General features: G+C 44.6%; 1 protein-coding gene across 1 annotated transcript in view; it reads left to right on the top strand.

The window, feature by feature from the left end:
- Positions 1–24,609, top strand: part of LOC147710752 (ATPase family AAA domain-containing protein 3-A) — a 554,267-nt gene that overhangs the window by 39,551 nt on the left and 490,107 nt on the right. Inside the window, exons 2-4 of the mRNA XM_086921474.1 lie at positions 512–588; positions 15,766–15,867; positions 16,853–16,912. Of these exons, the coding sequence (XP_086777600.1) occupies positions 512–588; positions 15,766–15,867; positions 16,853–16,912 (239 nt within the window). The remainder of the gene's footprint in view (positions 1–511; positions 589–15,765; positions 15,868–16,852; positions 16,913–24,609) is intronic.

Here is a 24,609-nt window from a genome sequence, read left to right on the forward strand (position 1 = left end):
TCACAGGGGCACCCGAGTTAGAAGGTGAGGCTAATTGTTTAGCCGAAAGTGTACGCCAACATTCCACGTGACAGTAAAGGTTTTTGCAGAATTAGCCGTCCCCAGGCATTATACATGCATATATAAATGCCCCTTGCAAAGAAACTGGATAATTACTAAGTCCTAATCTACCTACATGGCACCTCTCAGCAGTTAGTAGAATGCATCTTGTAGTTGCCACTTTATACTTGTTGCACATTGGGAGGAAAACACCCTGTGGCAATTTATGAGAGTTGATTGGGCTCCAGGCATTCATTCATTCTAGTCCGCCCCTTTCCATGTTGGTCCATAGCGCTGGGACACTCCCGGGTAACCATGCACTCTACAAATGTATTTTCATTCATTACATTCATTCATTCAGGCACGGAAATTAAAGTGGCCCGTTATCTTTTTTGACTGTACTATTTTTATTCCCAGTTCGCTCCAATGGAATAAACATTTTCTTATGTTTTCCCATATTTTTCAATTCCAGGCCATGCTAAGGAAGCACTCAATCTTGCCCAGTTACAAGAGCAAACCTTGCAGCTGGAACACCAGACTAAAGTTAAGGTACAGTACTTCATATGGAGGAGTGGTGTGATGAAGCCTGATTGGATGTAAATTGTGAAAATGTGTCTGAAATGGTTTGTATTTTGGGTTTTATGAAAATTGAAAGAGGGAGGTGAAGATGTTGAAAATGCATGAAAGTTGATAGGCGTTTTTTGTAAGATTTTGCATCCCTCTGCATTTTAAATTGGATGACTGTTTTTCAAAGGTGATGAAAAGTAGTCTGATAACCTGTAGAATTTTTGCCTTGAAGAGGTTGCTAATGATATTTTAGGATGCTCAGTAGAATTGTTCTGTAAGATCAAGCTAGACATGTAGCCTTTGATATGGCACAGTCAGTTCTTTAGTGTCTTGTTAACGTTGGCACTGAGTGGGCTGAATATTAAGGTTGTTAAGATTTTGGTGTAGTTATTTTATTTTCTGGCAAGATTTTGTAAAGCTCTTCTTGGAGCACATTTGTAGTTTGGCACAGATGACATGGTGTTATGAAGCTTTTCACAGAGGTCTGTTCTACATGTCTTTGTGGCCGCAGTGGATGATTTGTATTATAATGTGGCTTCTATATAGCGCCTAGTAACTCTGGGGAAGCATTCTTATTTGCATTGGGATCCTTGCCACCCTTTACGGATTTCTGTGTTGAGCAGAATGTTGATTGTAAATTGGGTTCTATGAGATATTTTGGTTAGGGTGAATTAGCTTTTGAGTTGTACTGGTGGCATAGAGCATAACATTTTTATTGGGGAATAATATGATAATTGATGCATTTATAATGTGATATGCCTACCTCTTTTGGAGATGATTGTAACTGTTTTTATCAGCATGGGAAGAGTTAGGGCTTTGGGCTTAAGATTTATTGTTAGTTGCAGATTACTCTTACAATGAGTGAGTTTCACATTGTAGACATTTACACTGAGGACATTCTTCTATTTGAAGATCTGTCAAAGAAAGGGAGAGTTCAAAGACCAGCCTAGACCAAATAGCGTTGTTTTTACAGTAGATATTGAGTTTTTGTGAAAGGAAGTAGAAATCTGAGTCTTGAATGGCATTATGGTTCCAGCACCTGTGTGACTCGTCAGACTTTGTCACTGAAATGGATCTAGCCTCGGGCGCGTGTGGAGGAGAACCTGGTGGCATGGATGTCCTTTCAGTCCCCACCAGCTATGGCGACCGATTACTCCACCTTAGGGTGAGATGCTCATCTGAAGGAACTGAAGATCAGAGGCCTGGTCTACTGATGATCAGATTCCGTGTATCTATCATTTGGTGCTCAAGTACTACCTTCCCTCCCTTTACAGGCAGTTGCTTCTCCGTGTCTTGTAGAATGGCCATGGGCAATTTTTAACAAGGATCTAAATATTTTATTACTCTGCACCTCAACTTACAGGATGTCCTTCTTTTCGTCCCGTCTCATTGGCATCGACAAAATGCACTCTATGGCATTATCACATTGCTTTCGGTATCTCTGTGGAGGTACCGCCCCCTACTGGCGTGGAAGAGCTGTGTACAGGTTTTTGGATTTACATTGCAGGAATGATTTAATCACCCCCCTTCCCCCCCCCCCCCCCCCCCACCCCCCCACACACACACACCCTTGAAAAGAATTGCTGTCCTAGAGTATTTCCCATTCTCTCCAACCATTAAAGGGCCCTTCCCTGATTGCTGTCATAAATTATTTTTTCAATGTATTGGAGGGTAGGGATGTGAGGATGTCCTAGGTCTCAGCCTAGTTACTAACTTTTCCCATATGTAAAAGATAGTGGCTATTGGGGTGTTGAAGCATACTTCTGGAAGTCTCTGCTTTCTGAGTAAGTATATTAGATTGATTAAGGATTTACAACGGTGTGGTCCATTAGCACTCAGTTCATTCATTTTTCAAAGCAAGAAACATCCAGTATAACCCAGAGTTGCGCTGCTGCATAGTATAAATAGATGTTCTGGAGATCCAGTCCTCTTTTATGTAAGGGCTGTTATTGGAACTGAATCTGCAGTCTAGGCCTTATTTGTTCCAGGTAAATCTCAACGTCCGCATGATCAAATATTTTTCTACCCTTAATAGGGAGTGCCTGAAATAGGAATAGAACCCGAGGCAGGATTAATCTTGAATAGTTATTTCTTTTCTTTCGTTTTAACAACGTTTACCACAATGAGATAACATCTGCCATTATCTACCACATGTTCTTGGGATACTATACAGTTATGCTGTAGGCTTCCGCACAGGCCGGAGCTTACATTATGAATCTACTCACCACACTCATCGATATACATGCTAATTTTAGTATTCTTCAGGCCCAGACAATAGGTAAGCCGTGAACCGGCCCCATATATCTTTAGGTGGTCGTCAGTTCCTCTGCCTACATTTCAAGTTGGTCTCGGCAATATGCCATTTGTTTAAGCCATGTGGTGATCTTGGGGATAGACTTCTTATCCCAATGTATCGAGGCTTTGCCAGAAGGAGAGCCACCGCTAACAGTTTGCGTTTTGCCAATTGTATTGGCTTTACCAGGCCGAGCCACCACATCCGTAGGGGGCTCTCTGCGGTCTCAAGCATCATATCTGTGAGGGCAATTGCAACCTGCTCCCAGAACCATCTAACCTGCCCACGTTGCCAAGCTTTCGCAGCACTACAACGTACACACTTGATATCCTCACATAATCCGTATTTAAACAATCTTATGGGGGTATAATACGTTTGTTGTAAGTATTTAAAATGAAATATTCTTAGATTGCAATTAGGTGTGAGCATACCGGTTAGCGCACAACAAGATCCCCAATCTTCCTGACTCAGTGGTGTATCTAGAACAGCATTCAATTTCTCTAGAGTTTCTGGTATTGCTTTTTATTGATTTTGTTGCGAAGCACTATATACGTTTTTGACCAGTTTCCTTTATGTGGTGCCAGTCAGCAATGCCTGTAGCGCACAGAGTTGGGAGTTACGTGAAGAATTGGCATGGTGCCGCGTAGTTGGTGATATGCGAATGTTCATGTCTGCCAATTACACAAACATACCTTAAGGGTATGCATACCCATTGTCTTTAACCCTAGTTTCCCAAGTACAGCTAGTGCTCCTTTCTCATGAGTGACTTAGATGTTAGGGTGGTATAGCAACAGGATTGCTGGGGCTCACAGTGGAAGTTTGCTAGCCCAGGCGCACTGTGCTCTCCATGCTCTTGTGTTGCTGTTAATGGTGTTAATTTGTACATGCCTCTTGGCGTCCATGTGGTAGTATGGCTGCAAGTGGGATGGGACTCTCATCATCTCTGTCTATCGCTAAGTGTGGTAGATATTTATTGGGTGGAACCATGAGTGAGCATATTGTGTCTGTGCGCCCAAATAATATAGATGCAGTTCTGGAGCGCCAAAGCCACCCTGCTTCTATGGCAGTGTGAGCATGTCCCAAATAATTCTAGGTTGCAGTTCAGTTCAGTTCCGTTCTTTAACTTTATTCGGATACCTTGGTACCCATAAAAGCACAAATTCATAGTAAAACAGTCAATCCATTACATGAATACAATTTAAATACCAAAAAATGTACATAATCATTCGTTATATTTGAGAATAAAATGGGGAAAAAGTTTTACATAAAACCATTAAAACATTTTTCAATATTATCAAAAGGCTCAAGGGTCCAACATAGACCTACATGTTCTAATGGCAATTCTAAGAAGAGTGCAAGTGCAAAAAATCAAATCTACATCATCTAGGGTTATTATACACTGATAAGCCTCGTCCAGACTGATCGGCTGTCTCTTTTTAAAATTGGGGTTTAAAAGCCACTTGGAGTATTCGATATAATACTTGCAGAAAAATAAAAAGTGTATAAGTGATTGACCACTTCTCCCATCACAAGGGCATAGTGTTTGGTTAAGATTTGAGTGGTAACCAAGAGGGAAACCGAGGCTAATCTGATGGTTCTAGGTTGCTTGTCTTCTTAGGCCAGAGTTATCGTATGCGATCGGAGTGTTTTGAAAAAATGTAGGGTTATCAGAATAGGTATATTAGCAAAAAGATAGAGGAACAAGGGCAGTATTAAATTTGTTATAATTGCTACCTGTCCCCTAGTGATGGTGGTAAGCATGACCACCGAAGTACCTGTTGCTCAGGTTCAGAGACTACCCTATCGTAGTTGCACCAGGCTGCATATTCTGGATCTCTATGCCCCCAGATTCCTAGATATTTGACCGGGTTCGTACTCCATTCCAAAGGGAATTCCAGTTTATACGACTGGGTGAACAGTGAGTGGGAAAAGATATTGAATTTCCACCTATTTATGCTTAGGCCAGAGTAGCGTTGTATCTGATATATTCTCTTATGACTGGCACTTTCTGGGTGTGTGGTTCTGGGTCACATAATATCATGTCGCCAGCATATAGCGATATTGTAGGTGGATGTTGACCACATCTCAGCCCGGCTGCAGCATGTTTCTGACAGATCACACATGCCAGGGTCTCCAAGGCTAGCACAAATAAGATCGGGGATAGTGGCCATCCCTGTCGCATACCTCTATTTATGTGTAAAGGTTCTGATGTGTTCCATTTATCCTCATTCATGCCAAAGGGCCAGTATATAACTGGGCGTATCCTCCTAAGGATTGTCTGAAGCGTCCCCATGTGGTGGTGAACTGTAAAAATGTGTCCATGCAATGGCGGCGTCTAACAGAACTTCCGCCGCCTGCAGTGATGGGTCTAATTAGTGGAGGAGTGCAAAAAGTGTGCAGAGATTGTATGCTGTTGTTTCAGTGGGAACGAAGCCGGAATAGTCTGGTAACCTCATATTCGTAAGGAGTGGCTAGAGTCTAGTGACCAGTATTTTAGCATCTATGTTAATTAATGAGAACAGTTGATATGTTTCACAATTGTTGAGAGGTTTGTCTGGGTTAAAAAGAGTAGCGATGAAGGCTTCTCTAAGGGATGGGGGCAGTATTTGTTTAGTGTACGCCTCTTCATATACTGTATGCATGTGCGGGACCAATATCTTGGCAAACTCTTTATAGAATTTACCCGGCAATCCATCAATGCCCGGGGCTTTGCTGTTGGGCAGGGCACTGATATCCTCCTTCACCTCATTAACAGTGAGGGGCTGCACTAAATATTCGCGCTGTTCTATGGAGAGCCATACCAGAGCTATGTCCTCTAAGTTGTCTGCAATGTCAGTGTATGAGAACGTTTTGCGTGAGTCATAAAGTTGGGTATAGAACTTTTTAAAGGAGGACAGGATGGTCCGGGTGTAATGGCATGACACTACTTCCTGTGAGGTTATTTTTGTGATGTGGGCGTGTGCCAATGTTCTTTGTTTGGTTGCCAGAGTTTGGCCTGGGCTGCCTCTCTCCCCATAGGCCCTTGCCACATGACGCAGTGACAAGTAACATACCTCTTTCTACGCTGTATCTTTGTATTCTGTGATCAGGTCCTTAATGGCAGCCAACTCAGAGTAGCCTCGTATTCTGCTTTGAGACATCGGAAATTCTGTTCTATTGACTGGAGCTACATTCACAATGACTTTAATACTCCCGCCTGTGTGCCTATGCAGACTCCCTCAATGGTGACCTTAAAGGCCTCCCAAAGAGTGTCTGCTCCCGCCACAGAGCCCTCATTCTTCTCAAAATATTCGAGTATGGCAGTGCGTAGCCCCTCCTTAAATACTGGGTCAAGTAAGGACGTGGACCTGAACCTCAAAGTGAATTTCTTAGGGATATGTGTGTGTATTTCTACCACCAGTTTCATTGATGTATGATCCAATAGTGTGCGTGACATGTTTTGCGCCTAGGTAATCCTAGTGCTAGACTCCTGGGACACCAGCCAGTAATCTAGTCTTGGCCATGTACTGAGGACATGAATGTACCTTCATGGCTCTCTGGGTTCCTCTGTCTCCAGATATCAATCTGTTTGGTGTCTTCCAGTCCCTCCTTGATAACCTGTGGCAAATGTTTACCTTGCTAGTCCCCGGTTGCAGCTTTATAAAGTTCTGGGCCTAAATACATGTTTAGATCACCTCCATAAATAAAGACTAAGGTTTGTAGTGTATGGATGTGGTTCCATAATTGCGTATAAAATTACGGGTCGTCTGTATTTGGCCCGTAGGTAGTGATTAGGGTGGTCCATGTACCACAAAGGTTGCCATGGACTGTCAAATAAGGCTCTTGTGCATCTATTTTAGAATGGACAAGTGTGAAAGGAACTCCCTTTTTCACCAGTATCAGGACCCCCTAAAAGTATGAGGAGACCACCACCGGATACCCTTCCATGTAGACCCAGTGGCCCCCTCAGTGTGTTTGGTTAGATGTGTCTGCTGTGGGAGGCCAATCTGCACATGATGTCTGCTCAATACGCCAGCACTTGGTGAATTTTTCCTCAGGTTTTTCAAGCCCCGTATAGTCCACTTGATTAGTGTTAGCCTTCCTTTACCTGTATACACTACAGTTCTGTTCAGTCTGTCCCTCGGCAACACACAGCATTTATCACAGCAATAGCAATTGGTAGTACAGTTGTGGTAAGTCCACAAAGAGCACAATACCCCTCCCCTCACCCACCTCAGCATCCTAATCTTGCTAAAGACCCTGGTCAACGTTAACTGATCTATGTCAACATCAAGAACAGTACAACACATCAGTCAATACTACTCAACAACAAACCGTCGTACAGGGTATACCCTCTTAGGAGGCGTCCAGAGGCTCTAACAGTCTCCAGGTGGGTGGAGGTGGCTAGGGAGAGCAAAAATATAGGTCATCAGCTTCTTTAAGTTACCACAGTAGAGGCATAGGTTTCCATGCGGTCAGCGGGGCCAGCTGGGCTGTTCTCTCCACCGTGGCGCATCACCGGCGCACAGAGCCCAGACAACCTGGTGCAGGTTTAGATACTTGCAACTAGACTTCAGTCTTTTGTGTGTATAAGAGGTGACCCCCCCCGTGACCCAGGAGCTAAGTGATGCTCCTTCAGTCAACGTAATGTTGTGCAGGCACTGGTCCTTAACAGTTTGTGGGGAGATCCTTGAAGTTAGTTACCAGGTTCAACCAAATTCGATTCGGAGTGATCTCGACATTTCGCTGTGAGTGTTTTAATATATTCCAGTGCTGCTTTAGGGGTTGTTAGTATTTTCTGGGTTCTACGTAATTCGATGCGGGACCTTGCAGGATACAGCATGGTGAATGGAATTCCCTTCTGTTGGAGCTTATTTTTAACTGGGAAATATTCCCTGTACTGTACTGCCTGCCAGCGTGACGTCTGGTTAGAATGCAATGGTGTGACCTTGGTACTGTATGTCCTTCTTTTCCCATGGTAGGCAGAGCACAGTGGTAGTACCTAAGTTCATAAGATCCCGGATGGGAGGACGATCCTTCAGGATCACCGCAGCACGGCTGTGGAATTCTTTGCCGTTAGGTTTAAGGGGCCTGTAAGATTTAGCCAGTTTTAAAAAAGCGTTAAAGACTTACTTGTTCCCCAGAGCAATGTGAAAGAGTGGTAGCTGGTAAAATCATGTTTCTGTGTCATGACAGTCTAAGCGCCAGGATGCCCGTTGGGTGACGGTGATAGCGCTATACAAGAACGCCTATACATACATACATACAGTGTAGCAGTTAATTAGGAGCTGGGCTTTTATGGGGTGCAGCAATGTAGCCAGAGGAGTACGGGCTACAAGAGACCTGTGAGCTCACCCGGCCACCTGCATGGAGGACAGATTTTCCGCACTAAAGATCTCACCAAGCATGGGTTCCACAGGTTGCTCCATCTTGCCAGTTTGGCGGATTCCAGGACCCCAATGATCCTCGGGTTGTTATGGTGGGAGTGTGCCTCCAGGTATTTGTTTTTGGCCTGTATTACTGCCAGCACTTTATCCATATTTAAGCATTTTGACTGTAGTTCATATTTGTAGTCGAAATGCGTTGCTCGGCCGCTTTTATATGTGCTGTGTGTTTGTCTAATTTTGTCAACATATGTTCCATCTGGATATTCAGCGTGTCAATCTTGCCATAGATAAATTACAGGCTTTGCTGCATGGCCAGGAATGCGCTTTTACAGCACTGTCGTGCCCCGTGGTTGATAGATCTTGCTCCGGATCTGAGAGGGGATCCTGCTGGGATTTGGTAGCACGTCGCGCCTCAAACGTGATGTGAGTCAGATGTCTATCAGCTTTCCCTATGATAACTGTCGATCGCCGGCTGCAGTGAGGGAGGAAATTTGAATGTACTCTTCCTCAAGCCCCACGATGAGCTAAGCAGCTAGTAGCGTTTCTATTTAGTCCACACTTCCATACTCACCAGGAGCTCCAATGCAAGGGTTTCTCCCCGCAGCAATGCTCTTGTGGTAGTCCCAGTTTGTACCACCAAGTGGCTCTCCCCTTAAGTGTGTGCAGTTATGCTTATCCGGCTGGGTCCATGATGGATGAGTTGAGCCTGCTTTGTTGCCTCTAGGACAGGTAGATAAGTGCCAGCGTCTATCGTGGACCAGTTGTCCTTCAGTCACCAGCAAAGTGCAGCACACCAACCACCAAGGAATTTACAGCCCCCAGTGGCTGAGAGTGCCTTCTAGAGGTCTGGCTTCACCAGAGTTCTCTAGGTTAATTGAGGCTCCAGCATGGCCGGCTTCTACGATATCAATAAGTGCGACCGTGGGCAGAGTAGCGCAGCTTGGTCTTGCGGTCAGCCTGACTGCTGCAAAAACTCCGTGAGTCAGCCCCACTCCAGGGACCCACTGGTGGCCTGTCTTGTGAGCAATGCCTCTGGGGACGTATTGAGGCAAGTTCATGCAGGCATATCAGAGTTCCCAGATTGTAAACTAATGCGAATGGCCAGCAAAATGGTGGGCCTACCTCCTCTCCCAGTGCAGTAGGACATAGGCCGCAATCTTAGTTATGGGCAGTCATGTACCCACATACAGCTTTGCGCTGTCCCCCAACTTCACAAGCTGGGCAATGCCGCTAAAATGTCTTTTGTCCCTGTGATGGTCCATTTTTATGCTCCCCTGTACCTGCTTTTTATCAGTGCCGCACCGCTGCAGTCACCAGTCTCTAGCGCACAGCACGCCTGGCGCGGCCTCTCCTCTCACTGCGGGCTCGCAGAGCACCTGCCCCTTCCTCGCAGACTCTGCGGCTTGGGAGCTCGCCTCATATCTATATGGGTAGTCACCGTGCCAATGCGACACTGGAACCAGTGGCCAGTTGCCTCACGGCCTGGAACCTCACCAGCCCGTCATGTTTGACACGGGTCAGTTTGCATACTTTTCTGCTCAGCGCTTCACTTTTGTAGGACGCCGGAGGACTGGATTATTTGTGGATTCGGTGTCCCAGCTGGCAGAGCTGCACAAGAGAGCGGCCATCTTGCTGTGGGCTCTCTAGCGCCCTCCCCCTTGAATATATTAACTTTTCCTATCAATTGACCAGAAAGTCTACTGTTTTAGATCCCTCTTGAGCAAAGAAGGAACATTTCCCCATACATATTTTCACATGCAGTATGACTATTCCAAAGTATTTAATTGGGGTGTGGAATTCCTATCGCCCAACGCCCAGGTCGTATTGTTTGGAATCGAGAACATGTTTTCATGCCTACTTTGTTCCCTGGTTACGTAGGCAGCGCCCACAGCAGCACAATCTCTTTGGTTACCAGTTTACTCTGCTGTACCACAGTATGGAAGTGTGAAAGTGGATTGTCTGTCACTAAGGAAAGGTGTGTAAGTTGTTCAAACCCGTATATATGCTTCATTAATGCAAACTCCTTCACTGTTAAGAGAAGTGCCTCAGGAAAATATAGTGGGCTCATCTTGCTTTACTGACCGGGGTTCCAGGAGGCATGTTTAGAATAGTTTGTTCAGATGCATAACCGCAAGATTCCCAATTGCCTTACAAATAAAATGCACACCCTATGTATGCTAAATTATTGTGTAGTCTTGCATACCATTTCTCTGAGGTGTCATTTAGTAAAACATTTGATCCACGCCAGTATTTTAAACAAAAAGTCCCCTAATTGGACTTGTAGGTATATATCCTTGTGTGAGTGCAGATTTATGCCTTTCAGTATAAGAGTTTATTAAAGGAAGCCTGGAAACTGTATCTCTAACAACCCTTTGTAACTTCTGATGTCCCACGAGCAAATATACAAAGGTATATTTGCTCATGAGAAAATCTGCTGACCAGTTGCAGATTCACCTACATCCCCGACCCCCCTTTTCCCCCATGAAAAAGTTTCACACCAGCCTATTAGGAGTAAATTCCCAACCTTTTCCAGTCTGCAAAAAGACTGGAGAGGAATTGGTGAATTCTGTTAAATGTGTATGTTTACATGTGTGCTCAGACTCGCAGGTTATTTCTTCCTAAAAATAACGCTTCAGCCCCCTACTTCAAGCAGGTTGGTAAATCTGCACCCATAAAAACCAGCACTATGTGGGAACCTCGCCAATACCTTGCAATTACAAAATTGTCCCTATGGAATTGGGACTAATTGAAGACTCCATATTACCAGGGGGAATTCTGCATTGTATTTCATCTTTTTTTGCATATGTTTGCTCTCATTTACCACCTACTCTAAACATGTGGTAAATGAGTGCAGGGTGAGAGTACAGGAGTTAGTATGGTAGGGAGGGCAGGGTAGACTCGAGTCTGACAGGGGAGAGCATTGTATGCTCCCTGTGAGCCATGGGCAAGGATTGGATGAAGACATGAAAAGGGTATTCTATATGTTAATTCTTCCCAGCTTCTGGTCCAGACCCATGTAGATTTGCAGAAAAGCAGCGAAATCAAACCTTTCTGGAACCCAAATCCTGATATTACAAAACTATTAGCTTAATCAGAGAAGCTATTATGATAACTTTTCTATAATGAGAACGCTCTCCTAGCTGCATGGCAACAAAAGGGACAAGTACATTTTGGAAACATTCCTTTAATTAGACAAACAAGTGTTTTATAAACAGATCCCTTTTCAATTTAGAATTGCGGATTTGAAAAGGTATTAAACGTGTGTGCTACCTCAGAGGGTATTGGCCAGATAAGCACCTCAGAGTTGTCCATATTAATTTTGTTTCTGGGCATTTCCTTGAAGGTACGACTATGTCTAATTTCCGACGAGATAGGTTTTTGGCTCTTTTCTGCAAACAAATATCTTCTGCAGACAGATATATTCTTTATCCCTCTGCCCTAAAGTTATAGTCTGTACCGCTGTCATGGTAGGTATGGTAAGCCTGTGGTTTGATTCTTCAGGCAAAAAGCAACAGCGGTTAGAGACCCCCCTATCTAGTGCCACAGTAGAGGTGAAATGGGTCAGACAGGTGACCATTTAGGGAATCCTAGGCTCAGGCAGAGGTTAATTCACCATCACAATGGTCCTAAATGTTGCGCCTCTTCTGTGAGCAGACTTTCAAGCGCCTCCATTTGTGTTGCAGTGTGCTTAGGCAGGTGTGAGTCCAACACAGTGTGTTTGATTGGGCAGGATAGGATAAAGAAGCAGAGGCTGCGTGTAGGTAGGTATTAAGCCTCTAAAATTCTTCGGCTTTTCCCCTCCTCTGTGTGCAAAAGTGTCCAGCGGAAACCTTTAATTTCCATATATATTCCCTCTTCCTCGTATCCCAAAGCAGTTGTGTTTACACACTTTTTCTCCCGTTATATAAGTGTGTGGCCTCCGTTAGAGCATTGCAAATTCCGCTCTATTGCTGTAGATATTCTTTAGCTGGCCCTAAGTTGTCAGTTTACATAGTAACGTCATGGATGCTCTATCTTAATATTTTGTCTTTAAGAATTTCAATTTTGTTTCAGGCTTTTGGATTTTCATCATCTGTAAATTTGCCTTAGGAGCAATGCATTTTCCCAACACCAAAGTCTTCAAAGCATCCCATACTCTTTCCAGTCAGACTCCCAAACCCTCATTTATAGCAAACTATTAAGCAATCGGTTTTCCCGATAGACCTCTCATAAAGGGGGCCCCTTAGTTTAATCATTTATAACCTCCACCACTAAGATGTGTCAGTCTGTGCTCAAATCAAGGCCAAATGAGGTAGGCAGGCATGGTTTGAGACGACTATAAACCCTATTTCTCTCTCCCATTATCAGCAGGGTGGAGGTCACTCCAGATGTCCTGTAGCCCCAACTCCTGCAGCATTTTTTTTAACTACTCTGAGAAGGCTCCAAACCTTGGATCTATCTCTATTGCTATCCCCCAACAAGTTCAAATGCCCTGTCACTGTCTCCCACTGCCACCACTCTGGCCACCGTATGCAAAAAGAAATCCCTGGACGAATGTATCATGTGCATTGCTTAAGGCGATAGATCGTGGCAGTGGTCATCTGATGCCCAAGTAGCACGTTTCAAGATATAACCATAAATCTTCTTCATTACTTTTGGTACCAGTCACAGACTAAAACAATTCCACAAAAAAAGCATACCGATGCCTCTGCACCTATTCTGTGCCTCTTATGCACATATTCTCTTTTCTCCATCTATTATCCAGTTCATCTGCTTTCAAAAGGGCAAGATCCATTGAGCATTTCAACTACCGAGAGGTTCCTATTTGCTTGTGTACTGCAACTTTCCACTGACTTCATGTAGTCTTCCATTTCTAGAAGTTTGGATCCCACTGAGTCTGTGTCCCTGTGTAGTTCTCCTATCATGGCATTCAAGTCAACAGGAAGGTCTAGCAGACTCCTATCATTCTTACTTTTCATTTAGTCTCTAAAATCTTGTTTGAATACTTTGATGCTGTTGAGCTGGTTCTCATTGGTGAAAGACATATTTGCGTCCTTCCTGGGTATGTTGCCATCCTCCTCGAACAGATTGTTCTTATTGATAGTGGAGAGCATAGTACGGCAGTAGGCTTTTTGTGAATGTTTTTTGGAGGCATGCAGCTGCAGTTCAGACCACTCTATTGTATCGAGTCTCCACTGGATTTCGCTTTAAACGTATCATGCTCATTCTCACCAAGCCTCACAGCTCTAGACGCCTCCAAAACGGGCAACAGTGACCAACTTCCCAGTGTTCTGTGACATCGCTACATTTTTAGTCCCATTGCTGACTACACTTCAAGATTGTGTTCACCTCACAAGGTTTAGCCATTGGCCGCCACAGTCGTATATCATCAGTCACTCATAGGGAAACCTTGGTAAATGCATCCCCATCTGTCAATAATAGCACTGATACATTGCCAGCTTTATTGTATGACTGGTTATCGTTCAATTAAGGCCTTATTTAGGGCTTCCTTCTGCCATCCCTACGTATGCAGAGCTACTGCCGTTCCATCGCTCATCTATCTCATCACCAGCCCAGGAACCTGGTCCTCAAACCGTCCGTCTCTGGGATTATCCCGTTATGTGCTTACCATCAAGAGGCTGTTCAGGATCATTGTTGGCAACTACCTCCCTGTGTAGCAGGTAATTTCCCATTGTAAATGTCCGCCTTGACACACCAATAGTCTGTTCTGTGCCTCCTCTCCCAAACACAGGCACGCTGTCCATTTTGGGTCTAAACGCCTCCCCAAAGTCTCCTGCATCTGCCTGCTTTTTCATGGTCCTGAACACGCAATGGCACAACTTACCTCTCAACATATCACACTAGTTATGTCGTTGAGTTAGCTCCTGACTCTGATGGAAATGGATCCACATGGTGGGTCAGGGAAGAGGGCAGATCTGGAAATGGGCACGTTGACTCCGAGGACATCTTGGCCATACCCTCGCAGATTAAAAAAAAAAATTTTTTATTAAAAAAGGTTGATGTAGGCAGTTATTTTTCTCTGGGAAGTCCAGACTGCAAAAAGTGAGTGAATGTTCTGACTGGAATAGCAGCCGAGCTGCTGGTGAGGTACTATGGAAAACAAAATAACACATAAATGACGATAGCTATATGGCTATCTATCAATTAATATAGAGCTTGATACTGACTGTATAGTTATAGTTTAGACATTGTTTCCATTAAAAAGGCATTTAATTTTTTTATTTGTCTATAACTTTTGACCAAATGGATGAATTTGCACAAAACTTGGCAGTCTATTTATTCAGTCAGCTACATTTCATCATGTCAAGTTTAGTGAACATCGTCTGCTGGAAAAAAATGAACAGGGAAAGTGATTCCCCATTTTAGCTACTATAGGAAAATTTGCTCACTTATACAGCATTAAAGTCTGAACAGATTTACTCCACACTTGGAATGAAATCCCTGTTGGGCACAGTTGCACACGGGTGCTTATGGAATGTTCTAGGGGGCAGGCCCTGCTCAAAAAACTGTGGTGGATTGTCTTAGGGCATCCCTGCAGGAAATGCTCTATGCCCAGCTCCCGCTGTGCACGGCTGAAAATTGAGTGGCCATGGTAAGTTTAGACCTGCACCCAGTTGTGCGCAGTGTGCAGTAAAAGGCCGTTGACAGCCGAATCGGATTTTAAGTTCATTAGGAAAAAAAAAACACATAGTTAAAGACTCCGCTATGGTTTTGACTCACATGCATAAAACCAAACACTAAAAAAACATATTTGCCATGGGCATAGATACAGAAAAAACAGTTAACAGGGGAGCAACAGGGCAGGCGCTGTGAATAGGTATGTGTTATGACTATTTTGTCATAGAGTAATAGATGCATATATATACATATAAACTGCGGAGCTGAGATTGGTGGGTAGTTAGGCAATGTTAAGTTAATTTGTGCATAGAATGGGAAATAGTACAGACTTGCCCTGCAAGACAAAGTGTTACACATCTATTATATGATGATTTAAATAGTCTGGTGGTATCTGTATTACATGCTTGTGTAGGTTGACATCAAAGGATCTATACCAACAGTCTTTGAAGTTCATTGTAGTGAGCATTGATTGTGTTGTATGATGCTTGCTACATGCAGATTTATGCTATCACGTATGGTGTCACTTGACATACAGGGTGCTTCATACTAAGCAGGGGAATTTGAAGGTTTTTCTGGAGCTCTGAATAACAAGAATCCTTTGTTTCCTGGCTTGTAGTGATGTACATGTATCATGGTCGGAGAGCACAAAGTATGGTGTGTGTTAAACTTTAGCTTTCATCATCTGTACATTTATGCTGATTTGTGAGAAATATTTAATGCTTGAGATCAATCTATAATATTGTGCACCGGAACTTCTGCATAGATATGGCACTTAGGACTTTTTTATTTTGTTTATGAAGTTTGATGAAATGAGTACCTCTGGTGAGGATTGGTGCTCTGTGTCTAATAAGGTTTTTGTACTATCTTCCACTTCATGTGCAGGAGTATGAGGCCGCCGTAGAACAGCTGAAGAATGAGCAAATCCGCGTGCAAGCAGAAGAACGGAGGAAGACACTGGGTGAAGAAACCAGACAGCATCAGGCAGTATGGAAACTAGTCCCCTAAATTTTGGGGAGGTGCATGTTGAGACTCCTTTGCTAGTGGCTACCAGGGAAAAAAAAGCATGCAACGGGAAGGCCATATAATAATGTTTTCATGAATTATATGCTTTTTTCACTTCTAAACTTCTGTCTGTGCCCCCTCCGCAAATCCTTTCTTATAATTTACCCCAAAACCTAGCTTTCTGATGGAATTCCAATTGTCTCTTTACTGGCGTTTTCACTTTTTGAGATATTTCTATTATACACTCCGCTATTGAGTAGGATTGTCTGTAATTTTCCCAGTAACAGATGTATTGCAAACATGTAGTGCGTAATGTGCTACAAGACTTTCTTAGCAGTGGTTAATTTGTAAAAGAATGAGTGCTGGCACCCAGAGTTTTGCTCAGAAGCCCACGGTTAGTGCAATTAAATGTCGGTGTGTGAATGCATAGCCTTGAATTCACCCCAGGCCTCACTATCAGACACTACCTACCCCTTTATCTCACTCTTGCAGGTTGCTGCTTTCTCCATGTGACAGTTTTTCAGTCTTTCTCTCGCTCTGTCTTTCATTGTTTGGTTTTTCACTCTCTTGTGGGAAATGCGTAAGTCAGAAAAATAAGTACCTGTCCCCAAAAATGAGTGCCAGTGCCCCCCACCCGCAACCACTGGCTCAGGCTAAGCACTGTATGTTAGTCTGATGAAGTATGATGTCTCGTTTGGAAAACCTGAAAGGTGGGATCGGTGCTTATCTTCTGGTTTCTAGCTATTCTCTGATTAAGGGTGCATTAGGAGAAGTTGAGATTATTAGGAGATATAAGGGTACAAATGGCACCAATTGAGATTGCCCATGTTTAGTTCCTACAGTTTTGGCAGCACTCCAGTGTCTTGCCTACTTAAGTTCAGATGCCTATGACCTCAAATTTCACATGGAAGCTATTCCATATTCGTCACATTTTCTGGTTCACATCCACTTTCTTGTTTCTTTATAGCGAGCACAGTACCAAGACAAGCTTGCCAGACAACGATACGAAGAGCAGCTGCGACAACAAGTGAGTGCCACAGACCCATAGTCTCATTGTGAAGTGCTAATAGTGGGGCAAGTTGTCTTTCTTTAGCAATAGACTCCTTAAGCTGTAAAGTGCTTAGATTCTCGAAATGTCACAGAATTCAAAAATAAAAAAACAGGAGAGGAGGAGCTAGTTCAGCCCTCTAATGAACTAGATTACATTTGACACTTTTGTATTTTTATTAAATGTTTAGCATTTTTGTACCTGTTAATGAGTTGCAGATGGTGGGTCTGTGCAATGAGTAGTCCTAACTCTTGAGGATCAATGAAAGCACATTATAACTGAGAAAAATGGTACATTTTGTCATGGTCGCTGTTCCCTTCTTTCTGCCCTGTGCAGTTCCAAGTGTACATGTACAGTAATGGGTTGCTCAACATAGTATTTTATGAATAATCCTTAGATTTGCAATGCCATGTTGTCCGGATAGAATTTCTCCCCTCCCCACTGAGTACAAATTCTTGTTTCTTTGTATATCATTTTCATAACACTGCATACAGGCATGCCAGTCAAGGGTATATAATAGTAGTACCAACTCAACTGTCACATAAAGAAAAACAAATAACCACATTCCATTCTTTCCCACTGGGAAAAGAGTGACTAGGAAGGTGACTGATAGAGCGCAAATTATGGCCAGTATACATGGGTTGACTGAAAGGGAGGATGTAGGGTACTCTGGGGACAGGGATAAAGGAGGAGCAAGTGGCAAACCCCACCCCCCCAATCAGTTACAGCATTGTATTGTCCCATCATCCGGTCCTCCGGAAAGTCTACCACTATTACCATATCCCTGGAGTATGGGTCTGTTTGCCGAATGTGAGAGGTAGTTAAAAATCATCCCATTTCCCTCTGCCGGGTGTCCTCTATCCCGCCTTGACATCGTAAAGGTTTTCTTCATGGCGGGCAATCTAGTCGGAACACAGCCCACACTGGGTGCCAGTGCCCTGCTCAACCTGCACGCACACCCTTGTGTGTTGGGCAATTTGAAGGTTTTAGGGGACGTTTTCCAACTTCAGGCTTAGATCCCAGGGGCACAATCACTGTGGGGCCTTGTTCCGAAGCTCGCTCAGAGCAGCAGCGTGACAGTGAAATTGTAGATCGTTAAGTGCAGGCCCTTGCCTCCCACTTAATAAACTGGTTTTCTAATGCAGCAACACGGCCCCAAACCACCTAAAAGTATGCAATTGATCATTGTTTGTATATAATACGCACAAATGCAGCCATCACATGCATATCTGAAGGCTGTGTATCATAGGATGGGAATACAGCAGATTTCCAATGGCATAGGATGTCTACCTTTGCTATCTCCAAATCCGTGAACAGCAAGCGTTTTTCAGCACATGACCGGTCTGGGAGGGATGTTGCATCATGGAGCAGCACCAACCGACTCGTTAGCTTTAATATGACCTCCAATTCGTCGCAAACTGAGCGGTAGCAGTGCAACAGTGCCTGGCAGTTCCCACAACAATATTTACAATGTCACAGTTGTGTGCAGGACACCGCCACCATTGGGAATCTGCCCACATGTGTGCCCTGGTGAGTCTGTCTTGGGTCCAGTGCCATTGATGCAATATCTTAAAATAACTATATTTCATCCTGGATTCTCACAGATTTACTGTGATCACCCAAGACGTTGTTCCAGTCGTCCTCCGATATAGAAGGCTTAGCCTGTTTTCTAACCAGCAACGCAGAGAATACACTATAGGGTGAGAGAAAAGGGCATCTGTAAGTGTCTAATTCAGTATTCCGATAGACTCCTAGATATTTGAGACTGGAGGCTCGCCAAGAGAACATGCATCCCTTAGAGATGATGCCATGGTAGTAGGTGTCATTTGGTAGGGCCTTGCATTTTGACCAGTTTATTCGGTAACCAGAAAAACAAATGCCTCTATCACTTCCATAAGTGCTGGCACCGGTTCTAGAGGGTGGTACAGGACCACCAGGATGTTGGCCGACTAGTAAAATGCTTTTCGCTTCATTGTTGTCATAGGCTACCCATGGGAAACCAGAGTGGCACAAATAGCGGCTGCCAGCAGTAGTTCCCAGTGCTATAATGAATAGTGAGGGAGATGAAGAAGAAGCCTGTCGGGCTCCCCGTTGGAAGCAAGGAAATCCGAGGAAAAACCCAGCAGTACACAGATGCTGTGGGGAAGGAATATAGCCCGCGGACCTGGTCTGTGAATGCTTTCCCTAGCTCCATCACTTCCATCACTCAAAACAGAAACGGTCATTCCACATCATCAAATGCCTTTTCTGCGTCAAGAGAAACAAGGAGTTGTCGTCTTTATCAGTACGTACTTGCCCCAGGCGGTGAGGCACAGTCCGCAAATGATTTGCTGAGGATCAGCCCAGCACTAACCCCTTGTGAAGAATGTATTAGGAGTGAAAATACACTTTAAGTCCAGTGACCAACACCTTTGCCAGTATTTTCATATTCGCATTTAGGAAGGAGATGGGATGGTAACTGTCACATTGAAGGGGATCCTTACATGGCTTGGAGAGGGGGGGTGGAGATCAGCGATATCTGCACCCTATTGTGCTCAGGGAGTGGGTGGCGTAGCCTGTCATTTCTTTTAACTGCTTGGCCAATAGAGATATAATCAAGGGTTTGGTGGTCTTTTACAGCTCAATCTGGAAACCATCATCTCCAGGAGCCTTCATGGTCGCCAGATCATCAATAGCCTGTGTTATTTCCGTCCCAGTTATATCTCCCCCAAACAACTGCCTGCTCGGGTGGGAGTGTCATTCTGGTTAGTTTCCCATGAACTTCTCCTCTGCCTGTGTCATTTGGGGCTTTTGAGGAATACAGGCATTCATAGAAAGTGACAAATTCCCTCGGAATGTCATTTAGGCAGGGAGATGTGAATCATCCGTGGCCCTAATAACCGGTATTACATTGCAAGATTGCATCTGCTTCAACTGTGCCACTAACAGACGTCCCACCTTCACACTTCGTTCATAGTGCCTTTGCTTTAGTCTTGAAGAGAGTAGATTCTGCTTGGGATGTATATTGAGAATTCAGGTCGAACTTGGCCTTTAGCAGGTCCCTGAGGAGGGTAGGTTTCATGTTGATTTGTATTTTTAGGAAGCTGGCCCTTTGTGATGTATCATTAATCTGATATACCATTTAAAGATTCCAGTGGATCCCTTACTAGTGGACAGGGGCTTGCTATTCAATCCCAAAGTGCTCTTTTAGGGGGTAGTGTAGTTGAGCAGCCTTAGGCTGAACACAGAGAAGTGCAAGACATCTGCGTAATACGCCCACTGATTAATAAAGGACAACACGACTCAAGAAACAGATCCACACCAATTTATAAAAATAGCAATTATCTTTATATATGTTTAGGCATCAGAGAAGCATCATTCAGGTAAGTGCGTTTCAAATCTAAATTCTTTTCACTTTAAAAAGTGGTCACAGTGCAATTTCTGAGTTCTGCAATGGTATCCTATGGAAGGAAGAACAAGTTCTGCAAACAGGAACAGTGCATCAACTTACAGGACCAATCTCCAGGAGTTAATGTGAGTGGTGGACAAGGTCCAACAGAATACCACAAGTGGCACGCGGGCGGCCGGGTGCTGGGTGCAAATCCGTGCCGGGAGCCCAGTGCATTTCAATGGGGATCTGTCTCTGTAAAAAGAGGCTGTAGGTTCTGGCTAGGATGGCAGTCGGGCTGAACCAGCTAGTGGGATCAGGCCTTGCAATGCTCAAGGATGTGGTGAACACTTTTGGTCCTCTATCCAAGGCCCAGGGGTGATTGGTGCAGAGGTGTCTTCAGCCGGCTGGTTTTTCCTTACCAAAGAAGTCGCAGTGGAGTGGGCCTACGTGCATTGGCTGCAGGCCACGTCAGGGAGTCCAGCAGGAGTGAAACCACAATGGACTCGAGCTCTGGAAGGCTGGGGAACCTTATTGGCACCGTTGGCCCACTTCAACTCAGGCCGGAGGCGATGGGTGCAGTGGTTGCTTCAGGTGTCGGGTTTTGAAGATTCTTGAGGCCTCAGAGTCTTCTCCTTTGGGGTTCTTTAGATCAGGTATGCTGTTTATGGGAGCTCTGGAGTCTTTCTCGAAGGCAGGCTGCCCTCCCAAGTTTTTGGAGCCACAGAGTTGGCTTAGATGCAGTTTTCAACAGGGGCTGCAGACAAGCCAGTGGGGCTGGACCAAGTCAAGTGCTCTGTTCAGTCTTCTCTGCTTTTGCGGCTCTTAGGGTCCTCTCTCTTCTTATGTCAACAGGATCTGCTTCTCTGGTGCCAGGGACTTGCCTAAATACTACATTTAGGGAGATAGGGGAGTGTAGTGTAGTAGCAAATGGGCTACTGATCCTTGGGGTAATTATACCCCTATATGACCACTTGCTGTGGGAACTGGGCCTAACCCTGTCCCAGAATTCCTCTGCATGCCATCACAAAGATGGCTACCTTTGAAAATGTGTGTCCACCTTGCAGTTAGCCCACATTAGAGTTGGTACTAGTCTGGGGTGACACGCCCACCTGACTAGCTAATTTTCCCGCCTGTGCAGGTGCCGAGTGGGCTCTGGATGGGGCAGGGGGGTCTTTCTCTCCTGTGAGGGGAGCCAGATTTGCATTCCAAAGGCGGCGGCTCCTTTGTACCTCGCCAGCCAAAGGAGGCTAATCAGCAGGTCATTCTGTGGGAGAGGCTGTTAACACCCTGGGTCTCCTGAGAGCAAAGGCTCTCACCTTTTGCGGTCAGAATTGTGTCTCGGGTGGCAGGCTGGCAGAAACCAACCAGCAAGCGCACTAGAGATTGGTAGGTTTTCAGGGGCCACCTCGAGGGGGGCCCTCTGAGTGCATGTATTGATAAACTCAACACTGGCTTTGGTGTGATTTTATCAAGATGCATTTTTTTGGTACCAATCATCCCTATTTTCAGTGAAGCCATCGTGTAGCTGGGTAACTCTTTTTCAACAGTGTCCAGCACATGGTTTAAGATGGCCTCCCTGGCCACTTGCACTGGCAGCTAAAGGGATGACCAACACAGGGGCATATCTGCTTATGCCGTTTTGCCCTTGCACATCATAATAAGCATCCTGCCTTAGGGCTGTCCGGCCTGCTGTAGGGGTGACTTACAAATATAATATGTAGTGGCAGGGGACATGGCACTGAGGGATGTGCGGCATGTTCTATTTTCGCGTTTGTCTGCACAAAGACTGGCAGCCTTGCATGTGCTTGTTGAGCGGCCCTTAAGGTGGCACAATTCATGCTGCAGCTATTAGGGACCCTCTTTAGTACCTCGGGCCCTAGGTACGAGAGTACCATTTACTAGGGACTTACAGAGGGTGCTAAAGGCTTTACCAATTGAGGGAACAATTGAACAGTTTTGGGAAAGCGCTCCAGCACGGGGGACCTGGTTAGCAGGTACCCAGTGCACTTTCAGTCGAAAACACATCATGTACCAGGTAAAAAGTAGGGGCAACAATGTCGAAATGGGGCTCTTTACTACAGTATCGCACGGTCAACTGCTTTATAAGGGTTGTCCTCTTATGGCTCTCGGACTCTCAATGCTTCTGAAAGTCAGCAGAGTCTTTCATCAAGGGTCCCCTGTTGCAGGCCTTACCAGCTGCCTACAGCATTTGTGTGGATGAAACCGACAGCGCTGTCTATAAATATTGGTGCAGATTTCCACATAGTCTGCGCTTGTCAACAGTAGATTTACAGCATGGCACGTTCAGACGCCAGTGAGTCTGGGAGGGCTGTAGGATGTGAAGGTCTACATCAACCAGAACAAGATATGGTCCGAAGTGTTGCTGGGGAGAATGGAGGCTGCAAGTAGATTTTGGGCCATCGTAGCTGAGAGCAGGAAAAAAATCAATGCATGAACAAGTGCCATAGATGCAGAAGGTGAAGGTATAATTCCTATCCTTGTGGTGTAGTAGGTGCCGGGGGTCTATCAGGGCATGATCATTGATGATATTAGAGGATAAACCTGTCCTTGGGCTGTCTAATGAAGTAGTTCCCTTAATTATCCAGAAATGGATCTAGAGGTAAATTCCAGTCACACCCTATGATCAACTTGACATAGCCGAGAGAATGGAGGAGTTTGCACAGTGTGACCAAGAAGTCTGTTTTGTGCCCTCTATCCCGTGGCTTAGATGGAGCCTATTATGAATGTTCGACCTCTATTTCGAACTTCACAAAGACAAATCTACCCAAATGGTCTCCATGTCCGCAATATGCGGGACGCCAAAGAGTTGTCTAGCAAAATGGCCACTTTACCATTTCTATGGTCCAGCAGGGAGGGAATGTCTGTTAGTCTGCTTGGGGTTCTGCTAGTGTAAAACGCTGTGCCCACCCAGTCCTGTAGTAACTTATGTTCACAATTTGACAAGTGCGTTTCTTGAAGCAGTGCCACGTCTGGTTGCATTGGTTCTTCATGCAAGTAAGCACTTTCTGTCTCCTTATAAATTTGTCAACCCATTCCCGTTCAGTGAGAACTCCTGCAATGGGCCTTGGGACCACAGCATTCAGGACATCTAGATGATGGAAATCTAAGTCAGTGAGGGGTACCAAGGAAGGAGGGTAAAAGGAGAGACAGACTATGTTCTAAAGACCTTGTGTGGATGGCCCTACTATAGATATTGTAAAATGTCCCAAATTAAGCTTGTGTGTATATATATATATAACCTTCGTCACCTCTTCCAGGCCCAATAACTCGAGCAACTGACACTTGATCAGGGAATGCGAAAAGGGGAAACAAGGGAACCCTACTCACAGCGGAACCAGGGCAAGTGTATATCCAAAGAACAATGGTTCCTGTGGCATACCAATTTATAGAATATACAATGCTAAACAGCTTAAATAAGCAATATTCACTTGTAGCAGAGAAGGGTTTGGCAAGGAAAGAAGCACACATATGCAAAATTTATAAGAAAGACTTCTTATATTTCAACTCATGAAAGTGTCCATATTTACAACAGCAACACATATACAAAAAGGTTATATGTACAGGAAAGTGCAGTGCGTCCCAAGTGATTTCGTGAACAAAAACAAAACAAACACAAATAATAAATGATCTGTACAGTTTTTGCGTTATGTGTATTAACACAGGGAAATGACCAAGCAATGTGATACAATAATTGCTAACAGTGACTATATGAAATCATGGATCACTGTGCTAAAAGGGTTCCTTCCCTATAGCGTCGACGGCGTTTCGACCTGCTTGATGGAGGTCTCGTCAGGACTAAACAGTGAGGGACATCTCGTAGTGTCTCAACTTAGAGCAACCCATGCGTGATAAAATGAATTAAATTGGACTTACAGTGTACCCAGCCGGGCACACTGTGATTGCTCGTGGTAATGGAGTCGGGTGGCACTCAGGTTGCAATTGGAGAGGCAGGGTAATACCTGCTCTTAGGACGCGGAATCGCTCGATCGCACTTTCCCGGTCGGCTGTTTGGTAAACAGTGGAGTTCATCAGGGAAAGCAAAAATAGGCACCATTATCGGGGGGGGGGGGCGGATTCCGAGAAGCTTATGAAAAGCATAATTGGGGGGAAAGCATAACCAGACCACCTGCATGCCAATGTGTACACCCAGACCCCAAGCGATGCAGCATGTCAATAGCAGACAATAGCAACAATAAGAACCAGAGCCCCCCATATTGGGGAGAACATTAACTTGCAAAATTACAAACAATACCAAAAAGTCACTAGTAAAATACGACCAGGTCCT

The sequence above is a fragment of the Lissotriton vulgaris genome, chromosome 5, assembly GCF_964263255.1.
Source record: "Lissotriton vulgaris chromosome 5, aLisVul1.2, whole genome shotgun sequence".
In the NCBI taxonomy this organism is placed as follows: Eukaryota; Metazoa; Chordata; class Amphibia; order Caudata; family Salamandridae; genus Lissotriton; species Lissotriton vulgaris.